This window comes from Orycteropus afer, unplaced genomic scaffold, assembly GCF_000298275.1.
Source record: "Orycteropus afer afer isolate SDZICR_OR568_19922 unplaced genomic scaffold, OryAfe1.0 scaffold00208, whole genome shotgun sequence".
In the NCBI taxonomy this organism is placed as follows: domain Eukaryota; kingdom Metazoa; phylum Chordata; class Mammalia; order Tubulidentata; family Orycteropodidae; genus Orycteropus; species Orycteropus afer.
Genome location: NW_006921795.1, coordinates 5,842,874 through 5,855,369, shown reverse-complemented (window position 1 = coordinate 5,855,369; position 12,496 = coordinate 5,842,874). Strand labels below are relative to the sequence as shown.

The following is a 12,496-nucleotide window of genomic DNA, read 5'->3' as shown; positions in this document are numbered from 1 at the left end:
TTCATCAAAAGACTTTACCAAAAAAGGGAAAAGACAAATTACTGACTAGAAAATCTTCCTCAAAAACTATATATCTGGTTTCTCACAATAACACAGTTCCCTGATAAGTGAAAGTAGAGCATTTCTATGAAACATTCCATAAGTTGAAATGGTGTAAGTGAAGAAGCAATTACCATTAATGCATATGGGAAATGTTTTGAGTGTTTCCAGGCCCAAAAAGAACCTACCAAATAACACATAAAACCTAAAATAACACCAACGTATAGCAAAAGCAGGAATGGTATGATGAATACACAGACTATATAAAGTAAGAAGCTCTGGTAGCACAGTGCCTAAAACATCTGACTGCTAACCCGAAGGTTGGTAGTTCAAACCCACCACCCACTCCGTGGGAGAAAGACTGAGCAATCTACTTCCATAAAGATTTCCCACCTCGGAAACCCAATGTGGGGTTGTTATGAGTCAGAATCAACTCAATGGCAGTGGGTTTTTGATATAAAGTAGAAATAATGTTTGTACAGTTCAAAGGTATGGCAGCCTGTTACTGAGATGTTGAGTGTGTTCCTGGGGAAGGAGCTTGGTGACAAGAATCTCACTGCTCATGGTACATGCTGCCTCTTTAACAATTCACTGCAAACAAACTCTAAACAGTAGCTTTGCTTTTTGCTTTTTTCTCTAAAAGCAAAAATCCTTTTTCAGTTTCTTTTGGTTCGCAAAAACAGGTACTAATATTGGTCTTTTACAAAAGTGAAGTGATGTAAAGCAGGGGATACCTATAATCAAATTACATATAAAACTTCAACAACATAACAGCAAGAAGATAAATAACCTAATAAAAAAATGGGCAAAGGACTTGAATAGACATTTCACCAAAGAGGATATCCAAATGGCCACCAAATACCTGAAAAGATACTCAAAATCATTGTTGTTGTTGTTGTTATGTGCCGTCGAGTTGGCCCCGACTCATAGCAACCCCTCCTTGGGTTGCTGAGGCAGTATCACTACGGAAGTAGATTCCTTCCTTCCGAGGAGTGGCTGGTGGGTTTGTACCGCCAGCCTTCTGGTTAGCATTCAAGTGCCTTAGGCACTATGCTACCAGAGCTCCCTCAAAATCATTAGCTAACAGAAAATTGCAAATCAAAACCACAATGAGATACCCTGTTACTCTCACTAGAATGGTGTCCTGGCATCAATCTTCCCCTGGATCTAGGAGACTTTCAGCACATGGCCCCTAAGTCCAAAGGATGTGCTCTACCCTCAGCTCTTCTTTCTTAGTGGTCATAAATTCCCTCTCTCTTCTTGCCAGTCTAATCTCATTTATATCTCAAAAGAGATTGACTCAAGATACAAACTAATTCTATAGATTGTACCCTGCCTAATTAATATAACTATCTCTAATTCTGCCTCATTACCATCATAGAAGTTAAGATTTATAACACATTGGATAATTACCTCAGATGACAAAATGGAGGATAACTACATAATACTGAGAATCATGGCCTAGCCAAGCTGACACACTTCTTTGGGGGACACAATTCAATACATTTATATTCCACCCTTTAGCCTCCAAAAACTCATATCCTCATCACATATAAAACATATTTACCACCCATGTCATATCATCCCAAAAGTCTTAAATCAACTCCAAGTCCAAAATCTCCTGGACAAAATTCCCTTTATTCTGTGAACCTGTGAAATCTAGACTACAAGTTACCAGTTTCCAAAGTACAATGGTAGAGCAGGCACAAGTATACATTTACATTACAATGGGAGAAACTGGAGGGAAAGAAGGGATAACAGGCATCAAGCAAGTCCTATTCCCAGCATAACAATTTACATGAATTTTTAAGGCTTCAAAATAATCTTTGGTTCTCTAAGACCATGTAAGCAGTGGTCCGGCTCTCCAGACTGGGAGTATTGGCCATGTTCTCTGGATTCTGGGAGGAAGCCTAAGGCACCTGACTGCTAACCAGAAAGCTAGCAGTTAAAACCCACCAGCCACTCCTTGGAAGGAAGGTTGGGCAATTTACTTCCATAGTGATACCGCCTTGGAAACCAAAGGAGGGGTCGCTATGAGTCGAGTCCAACTCGATGGCACATAACAACAATAACAACAACAATACACATTATTGACATCAATTACATTGATTAGCTGTGCAATTCTTAGCCTTATCAATGTGATTTTTCTATCACCATAAACAATAATCCCCTTCCCTTCTTTCTCCACCCACCCCCGGTAGCCACTAATAAGCTTTGGTCTTTATACATTTGCCTGTTCTCATCTTTTTATATCAGTGAGATTATACAATATCTGTTCTTTTGTGATTAATTTATTTCACTCAGTATAATATCTTCAAGCTTCATCCATGTTGTAGCATGTATCAGAACTTTCTTTCTCTTTCTGGCTAAGTAGTATTTTATTATATGTGTTATTGACTGACCTGTGTACCCCAAAAATATGTGTCAACTTGGCTAGGTCATGATTTTTAGTATTATGTAATTATTCTCCATTTATGATTTGGTGTAATTATCCTCCATTTTGTAATCTGATGTAATTATCCTATGTTATAAATCCTAACCTCTGTAATGGGGAGCTCTGGTGGCATAGTGCCTAAGGCATGTGACTGCTAACCAGAAGGCTGGTGGTTCAAACCCACCAGCCACTGCTCCGAAGGAAGGTTGGGCAATCTACTTCCATAGTGATATCGCCTCAGAAACCTGAGGAGGGGTCACTGTGGGTCAGCTCTGACTCCACAGCTGTGAGTTAGGTTTTGGTTTGGATGATGTTAATTAGGCAGGATTAGAGGCTGTTATATTAATGAGACAGGACGCAATCTACAAGATGAGGTTGTATCTTGATTCAATCTCATTTGCAATATAAAAAAGATTAAACAAGCAAGCAGAGAGAGAGGAACTACTACCACCAAGAAAAGAAGAACTGAGAGCAGAGCATATCCTTTAGACCCAGAGTCCCTGTGATGAGAAACTCCTAGACTCAGGGGAAGATTGATGCCAAGATACATGGATATCTGTGGAACACCCGGCCCACAGATGTTAAAAGGAGACAAGGACCTTTTTCCAGAATCTACAGGGAGAGAAAGCCTTCCCCTAAAGGTAGTGTTCTGAATTTAGAGTTCTAGCCTCCTAAGTTGTGTTGTTGTTGTTGTTGTTATATGCTGTCAAGTCAGACCCGCCTCATAGCAACCTCTCCTTGGGTTTTCGAGGTGGTTATCACTACAGAAGTAGATTTCCCAACTTTCTTTCTGAGGAGGTTTGAACTGCCAGCCTTCTGGTTACCAGTCAAGTGCCTTAGGCACTATGCCACCAGAGCTCCCCATTACAGAGGTTAGAATTTATAGCACATAGGATAATTACATCAGATTATAAAATGGAGGATAATTACACCAAGTCATAAATGGTGAATAATTACATAATACTAAAAATCATGACCTAGCCAAGTTGACACATATTTTTGGGGTACACGATTCAGTCAATAACACATATAATGAAATACTACTTAGCCAGAAAGAGAAAGGAAGTCCTGATACATGCTACAACATGGATGAAGCCTTTTTTGTCATGAGACCAGAACTGGATGGTCCCTGCTACCATTACTGGATATTTTGATCCAAAATTCTATAGAATAATCCTGATCAAAAGGGGGGAAGTGCAGAATAGAATTTCAATTTCTCATGCTCTATACTTTTTGGAGCCATGGAGGCTGGATGAGCCCCTGAAATTATTGTTGTAAGATAATCTTTAAACTGTAAACCATAAACCAAAAATGTCCCCTGAAGTCTTCTTAAAACCAAATAATAATTTAGCTGAACTAGTAAAGAATGTCTGCCTTGAGCATTGTGCTCTTTTAAAATCTACCTATACAGGAGCTCTGGTAGAGTAGTGCCTAAGGCATTTGACTGCTAACCAGAATGCTCAAACCCACCAGCCACTCCTTGGAAGGAAGGTTGGGCAATGCACTTCTGTAGTGATACCGCCTCAGAAACCCAAGGAGGGTTCGCTATGAGTCTGATCCAACTGCAGAGCAGTGTGTTTGGCTGGTTTGGTTTATATAGGATCAAATTAACAACAGCCACTCGAAAGATTAGATAGACAACTTAAAGGGCAGTGAGTTTATGTTAATGGAGGAAGAACAACTCAGAAAAAGAATGTGAGAATGGCTGCACTACTTGAAGAGTGTAATCAAGGTCAAAGAATTAAACATGTGGAAATCACTGAATTAGTGTATGCTCTATGCATAATATGTTCCCAACAATAATAACTAAAAATAAAATAATTTAAAATAATAATAATAATATGTGAGGAGATGGAGGTGGTATGGATGGATTGTTTATTGGGGCAGGTTTCCAAATACATACTACCCTGCCTGAGAAATATTTCACAATAAAAAGTTAAGGGGGAGAAAAGATGATGCCAAGTTCACACATCTGTTTCCTCTGGAAAACTTAGAATGGTGAGCCATGTAAAAGTACAAGAACACTTTTAAGGGAATCCTGAGCTTAATTCCTCTGAAGAGTCCTTGGCATAAGCCCAAGGAAGAGATAAAGGAATGGGATAGGGTGAGAGTACAAAATAGCCTGCTAGCCTCCATTGTATCTGGGTCCCACCAGCCATTCTGAGTCAGAAATGAATCTATCAGTCAACTAACTGACTTAATTTCACAGTTACTTTGTTTTTGATAAACCCTCAAAGCATAACAGTGATCAGTGTTTCCTGGGCCCACAGCTGGAGACCAGTAAATGGGTTCAGCATTCTTCATTTTAAAATGACTTGAAGTGAACTGGCATAAACACTGGTGACATACGTATATATCCCCACTCCAAACTGGTTTGTAAATTACAGAAACCTTAGCAGTAAAGAGATAATTTCGCAATCTGCCCCAAAGCCTACAGTCAGAGGGCAGATAGGCTCGGAGAGCCCACATTTCCTAACTTGCACCTAAGACTCCTTTCCAGATCCACGCATCAACACAATCAGGTTGGTGATACCCTTACTTCTATTGCAGGCAACAAATGGTGAGACATTAAAGAAACTAATTATATGTCAGTGTCAGTCAACTTCCTATTGGGCAGTTGTATACATGTATGAAGGAGTTCTGGTGGTGTAGTGCTTAAAGCATTCAACTGCTAACCAGGAAGCTGGTGGTTCAAACCCACCAGCCACTCCTCGGAAGAAAGGTTGGGCAATCTACTTCCATAGTTATACTGCCTCAGAAACCCAAGGAGGGGGGTTGCTAAGGGCCATATCCAACTCGATGGCAGTGAGTTTGGTTTCTTTTTTCTTTTTTTTTTTTTAAGCTCCTCTAGTGCTGCTATAATAGAAATACCACAAGTGGATGGCTTTAACAAACAAAAATTTATTCCCTCACAACTTAGGAGGCTAGAAGTCTAAATTCTGAACACTAGCTCTAGGGGAAGGCTTTTTCTCCCTGTAGGCTCTGGGAAAAGTTCCTTGTCTTCTTTTAACATCTGTGGGCCCTGTGTTCCACAGATCTCCATGTATCTTGGGCTCAGTCTTCCCCTGGGTCTAGGAGGACAACTTGCACAACTTGAAGAATATAATTAATGTCCCAGAATTGTACATGCAGAAATTGTTGAATTGGTGTATGTTTTGCTGTATATACTTTCAAAAACAAAAACAAATTAATTATATTTTTAAGAAAAGAAACCTTTCCTTCTCAGAATGCATTACATCTCAGCTTTTGCTTCTGGTTTAGCATTCATTTTCTATTAATAGATTTACCAATTAATATTTGTGTCTTCACACCAACCCAAATAATAATGGCTATAATTATTGAGCCCATACCATGTTTCAATTCTAACTCATTTATCCTCACAACTCTATATAGTAGTTATTATCGCTATCCCCATTATATAGACAAGAAAACTGAGGCCCAGAGGAATTAGCAACTTGCTCAAGGTCACAGCTAAGAAACAACAAAGCCAGAGTCTATATGCTTAACTGCAACTACTGAATGGTACCTTCTAGAAAACTCAGGTGGGAGCATTTTTACCTCCTGGTTGCTTGCACACAGCAGGCACTATATAGTGTTAGAGATGATGTTGCCTCTCTCCACAGGGCACTGGCTCAAATCTTCCCTTCCTCTCATTTTAAGAGCTGACTGCCAGCTAATTGTCTTCAAATTATTTTTTGAAAAATAAGTCATTAAAGCAATGCATCATATATGAGTCTCATCCTTGAGTGATTTTCTTCCTCTTCTACTTAAGAAACTAATTCTTAGAGAACCTCCCAGTGAGTTCAGCACACTTTGCAAAGAACTCCAAAATTACACAACATGTTCTAAAAACCCATTACTGTGGAGTCAATTCCAACTCATAGCTACCCTACAGGGCAGAGTAGAACTGCCCCATAGGGTTTTGAAGACTGTAAATCTTTACAGAAGCAGACTGCCACATCTTTCTCCTGCTGGTGGGTTCAAACTGCTGACCTTTCAGCTAGCAGCCAAGAGCGCTTAACCACTGTTCCACCAGGGCTCCTTCACAACATGGTAAATCATAGGTAACTTGGCCAGTCATTTGGAAACTGTCTATATACCATAGATGATAATTCTGGAGGCAAAAGAGGGGGAAAGTCATTAGGATGATGTCCAAATAACTTCAAATATAAGAATCAGCACAATACCAGTTCCTATTAGATAGAAGTCAAATATATCGTAGATTTACACATTTTCCAAGTTGCTCTACCACTCTGTTTCTGACACTGGCTACTCTCGCTCCTCTCAGCACTCTTTCCACTCCTGTTTAGGTTTGGCAATTTGCTGCAAAGTCTCACAGAACTCACAAATCGTACTTACAATTAAGTGGTTTACTAAGGAACGTGGTACAACTCAGGATCAGGATCAACAGGCTACAATTCAGGAATCAGGATCAGGAAGAATGTAGGCAGTTTCCCTTCTTCAGTGCAGAACAGTTCTCTCAGCTCCTCTTGGTCTCGTTCAGGCCAAGAGGTCTTTAATGTTACAAGCCTTGACGAACGTTATAGCTCTCTTAGGAGATTACTTGCCTTCTCTCTCTGCTTCATTTTTTCTTCCTTCTGCTTCTCTTCCTGCTGCTGTCTCACTTACCTCTGTGGGGTTGGCTGTACATATACACAAACTCTTTGGAAATTTCAAGGCATGGCCTTCCCACCAGTGCCACAACTGACCAATCCCCTCCCCATAGGCCACAGACACTTTCTTTACATAGTAGGCACCACTGCTAGGCTACAACTCACTTCACTGCATCATATATTGACCAGTCCCTGCAAGGTGAATACCAATCACAGCCCAAGTTTACATCTTACCAGGGAAATGTCAGTCAACTTGAACAAAACTAAAAGATCCTCAGGCCTTAGAAGAACATCTCTCAAGCTATTTTGCCAAAGAACCAAGGCAAAAGGCCACAGAAAAGAACTCATTTCACCGTAGATGGCTTCACAGGCTTGGAGCATCTTAATGTCAAGATGTCTTCTTGTATTTGTGCCAGGGGTGGAAAATGAAAGGAACCTGAAAGAACCTCAGTTAACAAAAACTCATCCGGAAAGCACAGAGAGGAGGCACCTCCTGAAAAGTTTAGGAGCAAACTCTGTATCCCTACCCCACCCTGGGGGGCAGCAATAGTCAACTGATAAATAAAACTAGTTTATTTATGCCCTTAAATCTAGGGTTCCAATGGTGAAGTTTGCCTGGGGCTGGAATAAGATCTCCCTAAAATAGTGCCTAAGGCATTTGACTGCTAACCAGAAAGCTGGTGGTTCAAACCCACCAGCCACTCCTCGGAAGGAAGGTTGGGCAATCCAGTTCCTAGTGATGCCGCCTTAGCAAAAGTGATACCACCTCAGAAATCCAAGGAGGGGTCGCGATGAGTCAGATCCGACTCTATGGCAGTGGTTGTGTTGCCTTAAAATGTTGGATAAGAGGCTGAATATTTCTCCTCTGACACTTTCTCTCCAGGTGAATTGGGGAAATTGAAGGTAAGAGGAGCACACAAGCTAGTCACACCCAAAACAATGTTGCAATTGTCTTTCCAGCCTAGTGATAAATATGCAAGTGGGGCACTTGTAAGATTTCGTGAAAGGCAAACCTACCAACAGCCTCAAGGAAATAGTCCTTTCCCATTTAATCCTGCCCAGCCCAGAAGCACCTTGTTGTTGTTGTTATGTGTTGTCCAGTCAAACCCGACTCATAGCGACCCCTCCTTGGGTTTCCGAGGTAGTATCACTACAGAAGTAGGATTGCCCAACCTTCCTTCCGAGGAGTGGCTGATGGGTTTGAACAACCAGCCGTCTGGTTAGCAGGCAAGTGTCTTAGCCACTATGCTACCAGAAGCACCTTAGGTCAGCTAATTGAAAATCTCAGCAGCCCATTAAAGCAGCAAGCCAGCACACAATCAGCATCCTTTAAAGACGTCTTCCCTTTGGATCCCCACTCAAGTCTCTAGCCTGTTTAAAAGTGCCCCAGCCCACCTATCTCCCTTGGTCAAGCCCTGGAAACCGGGAATATGCAAAGAGAAGGTAAAGTCTCTCCCAGCAAAAGTGCCAGCAGTCCAAAGCAAACTTTCACCTCTTCCCCTACTCCCTCTATCCCCCAGGCAGCAGCAGCTGGGATGAAGGGACCGGGGTACTATGGCCCATCAGGCTGTAAAATGGAGTTCAGTGATTCATAAAGCACCATCCTCTGGCTTTAGGTAGTTGTGAATCAGCAGAATGGGGTTCCTTAATCTTGAGAGATAGGGGATGCCGTTGCGCTGGCCATCACAGAAAACTCAGAGGTCCCGATAAAGTATTGCCTACTAAATACCCTGAGAGGGGGACAAAAACCTCAACCCATTGGGGTAGTGGGAGGAAGTGCTAAGGCAATTGCAGGTGAACTCTTATTCATCAATTTGATTTAGGATTTGAGAGAGAAAACAAATCTAAAGTGCCAGGCATAGGCCTCCTGTCTAACTGGCATTCCGTAACTGGCTCTGGAACCGTTGTTACTGTGCTAGACCCACTGTGTGCCAAGCTGTTGCCACTCTCACACGGGGAAAGGTTTGAAGCTTAGAATCTACCTGGCGCTAGGAACTGCGTCCCAGAGGCTAGAACAGCCGAGAAACTGGGGTTCTAACTTTCCGAATCCCAGGAACCTAGACGGCCTTGTTATTCTCAGGCCTGCGAATCGACTGAGCGGCGTGTGCCTTTTAGGCAGTTTCAGAGCCCATGCTCTGGAGCGGGAAGGCTGTCGCCTAGGCGCAGCAGCCGCCCAGCAAGCAGAGGCCGCTCAGAGGCGCCCTGGCCGTAGCCCAGGGGCAGGTGCAGGCGCAGCGCAACAGGCGCGGCCGGGAGGGGCGCGGGCCCCCAGGAGCTCGTCGCCAGGGCGTGGTGTAGGCGGCGGCGGGGGCAGAGTCGACACTGTACCTTGATTTTCGACCTGGCGGCAGGGCGCTGCTTCGCCGCCAGGTGTCCACCGGGGCTCTCGGCGGCTCCAGGCTCGCGGGCTTTGCGCTCCGGGGCGCGCGGGGACGAGCTGCTCTCCGTGCCTACCGGCTCCCCAGCGCTGTTGCTCCCGCCGCCGCTGCTGCTCCCGCCGTCGCTGCGGCAATCCTCGGGGGGCTCCTGAAGCAGGCAGCTTAGGCCCACTGCGGAGGGAGGGGCGACACCCGACACATACATGCGGCGTCAGTTTGACCTGCGGGCGGTGCCGCCGCCCCACCCCGGACATGGGCAACTCGCCAAGTGGGCAACGCCACGGAGGTGGGCGAGCAAGTCAACGTCTTGGCCTCCCAAGCAAGCTTGGGGTGCTGAGGTCTGCTCCTCTATCCCAGGCCCGGTGCCCACGAGGAACTGGGGGCCATGCATGAGGGACCCTGGGCGTCAAGTTTCCTCTCGTGTGTGTGTGTGTGTGTGTGTGTGTGTGTGTGTGTGTGTGGTGTAGCTCTGAACCCTTCCCGAAGAGGGCTGAGGGGTCCTTGGCACCACTATGAGGACTTGAGCTTGGGGATAGCCCCTCCAGGCCTTTATCCCCCTTTTCCGGCCCTCCCCGGCAATCTCCGCCCGCGCAGCGACCAACGGTCCAGCAGCTGGGCAATTAAGAGGCGCCCAGTAGGTTGAAGGGGGCGATGGCGTCGGATTTCCCAGCTTTCCCAGCCTCGGCAAGGGTCGGTGCCCTCCTCCACCTGGAGATCCCGTTACCCTCTCTAGGAGGAGGTATGGGTGGGGAGCCCAGCCCCGGCCAACGGCCCAGGGGACGAAACCAACCCTTCCCCCACCCCTGGAGCCTGGCGTCCAGGCCCAGCTCCTGCGCGGCGCTCACCTGGGATGTAGGTGTCTGCCCTTTCCTCATCCGGGAGCTCATTCCAGCTGCGGACAGAGACCCCTGGGCTCCTCCTCTTCACCAAGAAGACTTTGGGCATGGTGAGCCCGTCTCCCGGCGGCGACCCCCTCGTTCTGCTGTTTCCGCTAGGGGCTGCGGCGGCGGCTCAGTCCCCGGCTCCTGGAGCCGGAGTCCACCTTCCTCCTCGCTGGCCCTCTTCCTCCACCCTCAGCGCTGCGCGGCGTCCGCCCGGCGACTCCAAGCCTTCCGGCTCCGCGCCACCTATGCTTTAAATCGCCAGAGAGACCACGCCGGGGGAAAAGTTTCATAAAGTGGAATAGAAAAGGCACCAGGAAACTTGGGAGTGAGCATGCGCCCTGCAACATAACGGTGTCAACAAGCTCGCTACCTGTCCGACCGGTTCTGGCGGCCGGGCTGCCTGTTCCAGCCCTTCCTTAGGCATGAATGTTTGCAAAAGAATTTAACGTCTGATTCTCCCCCTCCTCTTTTTAAAAAAGGAAAGATATTTTAAAATCTCCCCCTCCCCATTCCCTCATCACACATACATCAAGGCAAACTGCTGGTGGTAAAACCCAAATCGACTTTCCAGGGCTCCCACCAGCCCCTCTCCCCCACCACTTGGGGCTTTCAAGTGGATTTGGCTCCAACTAGCTCGGCAGAAAATGGCTCAGTTCTAGAAGGTGGAGTGTTTCGGGGCTTCTGAAATCTCCGCGGATGGAAGAAGGAGTCGGACGGGCGGTCTCCCCTGGTTTCTATCTGGCGGAAGAAGGACTTGGTAGCCTAAGCCCCCCATCATCTACAGTAGCCCTCCAAATAACACAATACTAATTTTAAGATTCATCATTTCTAGAACACTTTATTTTACTGACTTGTGCCATACAGACTAAAGAAGTCGGCTTTCACTACTAAAGCAGTTTCCATCCCGGGATCTAGCACCCCAAGATCCCCCTCACCTCAAACAAACATACAGTAGAAGCCAAAGCCAAGTGCGTGCTGCAATGCAAACGCAGCTTCCGAAATGAGTTTTCTATCGCGTCCACCCCATTTCTTGCCTCCTCTAACCGCCAGTTCCCCAATTCTGAAGCTAGTAAACGACCCTTCTAGGAAGCCAGTAAAGTGAAGGTTGGCAACTCTTCCTCATCTCCCTTACACCAGGGAAGTGTCGGGATAGCTTTGTATTTGTTTTTATTTGTTACTTTCGACCCTTGTACCTGGAGGGAAGAGGGAGAGAAGGAAGGGGAGTTGGTGGCAAGAGAAAGACGCCAAGTTTCTGGGAGTAGCAGTGCCAAAGCTGGGGGACCCGCTGCCCCTCCCTGAACCCCTGCACACCGCTTAGGCTCTGGTGCGCCCAGGCACGCCCAGCACCGCCTTCCCGGAGACTGCGCGCATCCCCTTCTAGGGGGTGATCAGACGTTCGCCAGCCGGCAGGGGCTGCGGGGTTTCGTCTGGCCGCGGGCTCTCTGGCGTCCGCAGCTCAGGGATCTGCCCGCCTCACCTGTCTGTAACCTGACCCGCTGCGCGCCCATCCCTCTGGGCCGGGGAATCAACACAGCGGTTTGCCGCGTCTTCTTCCGCCCTGGAATGGCCCTTGGGGACACAGCAGCCTGGTAACGGATTTCTAGGCTGGGCTGGAGTTTTCTCCCGGCGGCGAACTGACAAGGAGCACATCTCCCGGGGCTAAGAAGGGGACAGGCTGCCATGCCTCCGGATCCGTCCTTAGAGAATTACCTTATCTGGGTGCAAGCCTGTCTGGACTCCAAATTTTCACCGAGGGGGGAAAAAAACTGAAAAAGACTTTGATGCGGGTGAGCTAGGGGAGGAGGAAGCCATGTGTGCCACATATTCCTGGCACACTAATATATGGCTTCTTCCTTGCCTACGAGGCTATGGTGCATCTTCGGGGAGACGCTGCAGGTATATTTTTATCTGCCAACACACCATTTCATTCAGAATTCCTTATTTTACAAAAAAAGGCCGTCAACTCCATTAATAACACACACACACCCCACCCACACTCACTCATCCTTTTTAAAACTGGATTTCTATATCAATGAGGTCTATCTACAGTGCCCAGACCACCCTTGTCTTTGGCTATTATTTTAAAAAGATTATATATAGAATGGTGGGGTATAAAGCTAGAAACCGCAAAAACCAACTCAATGTTTA

General features: G+C 46.1%; 1 protein-coding gene across 1 annotated transcript in view; it reads right to left on the bottom strand.

Moving 5' to 3' along the window:
• Positions 1-10,409, bottom strand: part of OVOL2 (ovo like zinc finger 2) — a 44,774-nt gene extending 34,365 nt beyond the window's left edge. The window contains exons 1-2 of the mRNA XM_007948213.2: positions 10,310-10,409; positions 9,415-9,635 (exon numbers count right to left, since the gene is read on the bottom strand). Coding sequence (XP_007946404.1) covers positions 9,415-9,635; positions 10,310-10,409 — 321 coding nt within the window. The remainder of the gene's footprint in view (positions 1-9,414; positions 9,636-10,309) is intronic.
• Positions 10,410-12,496: the final 2,087 nt, after the last annotated feature.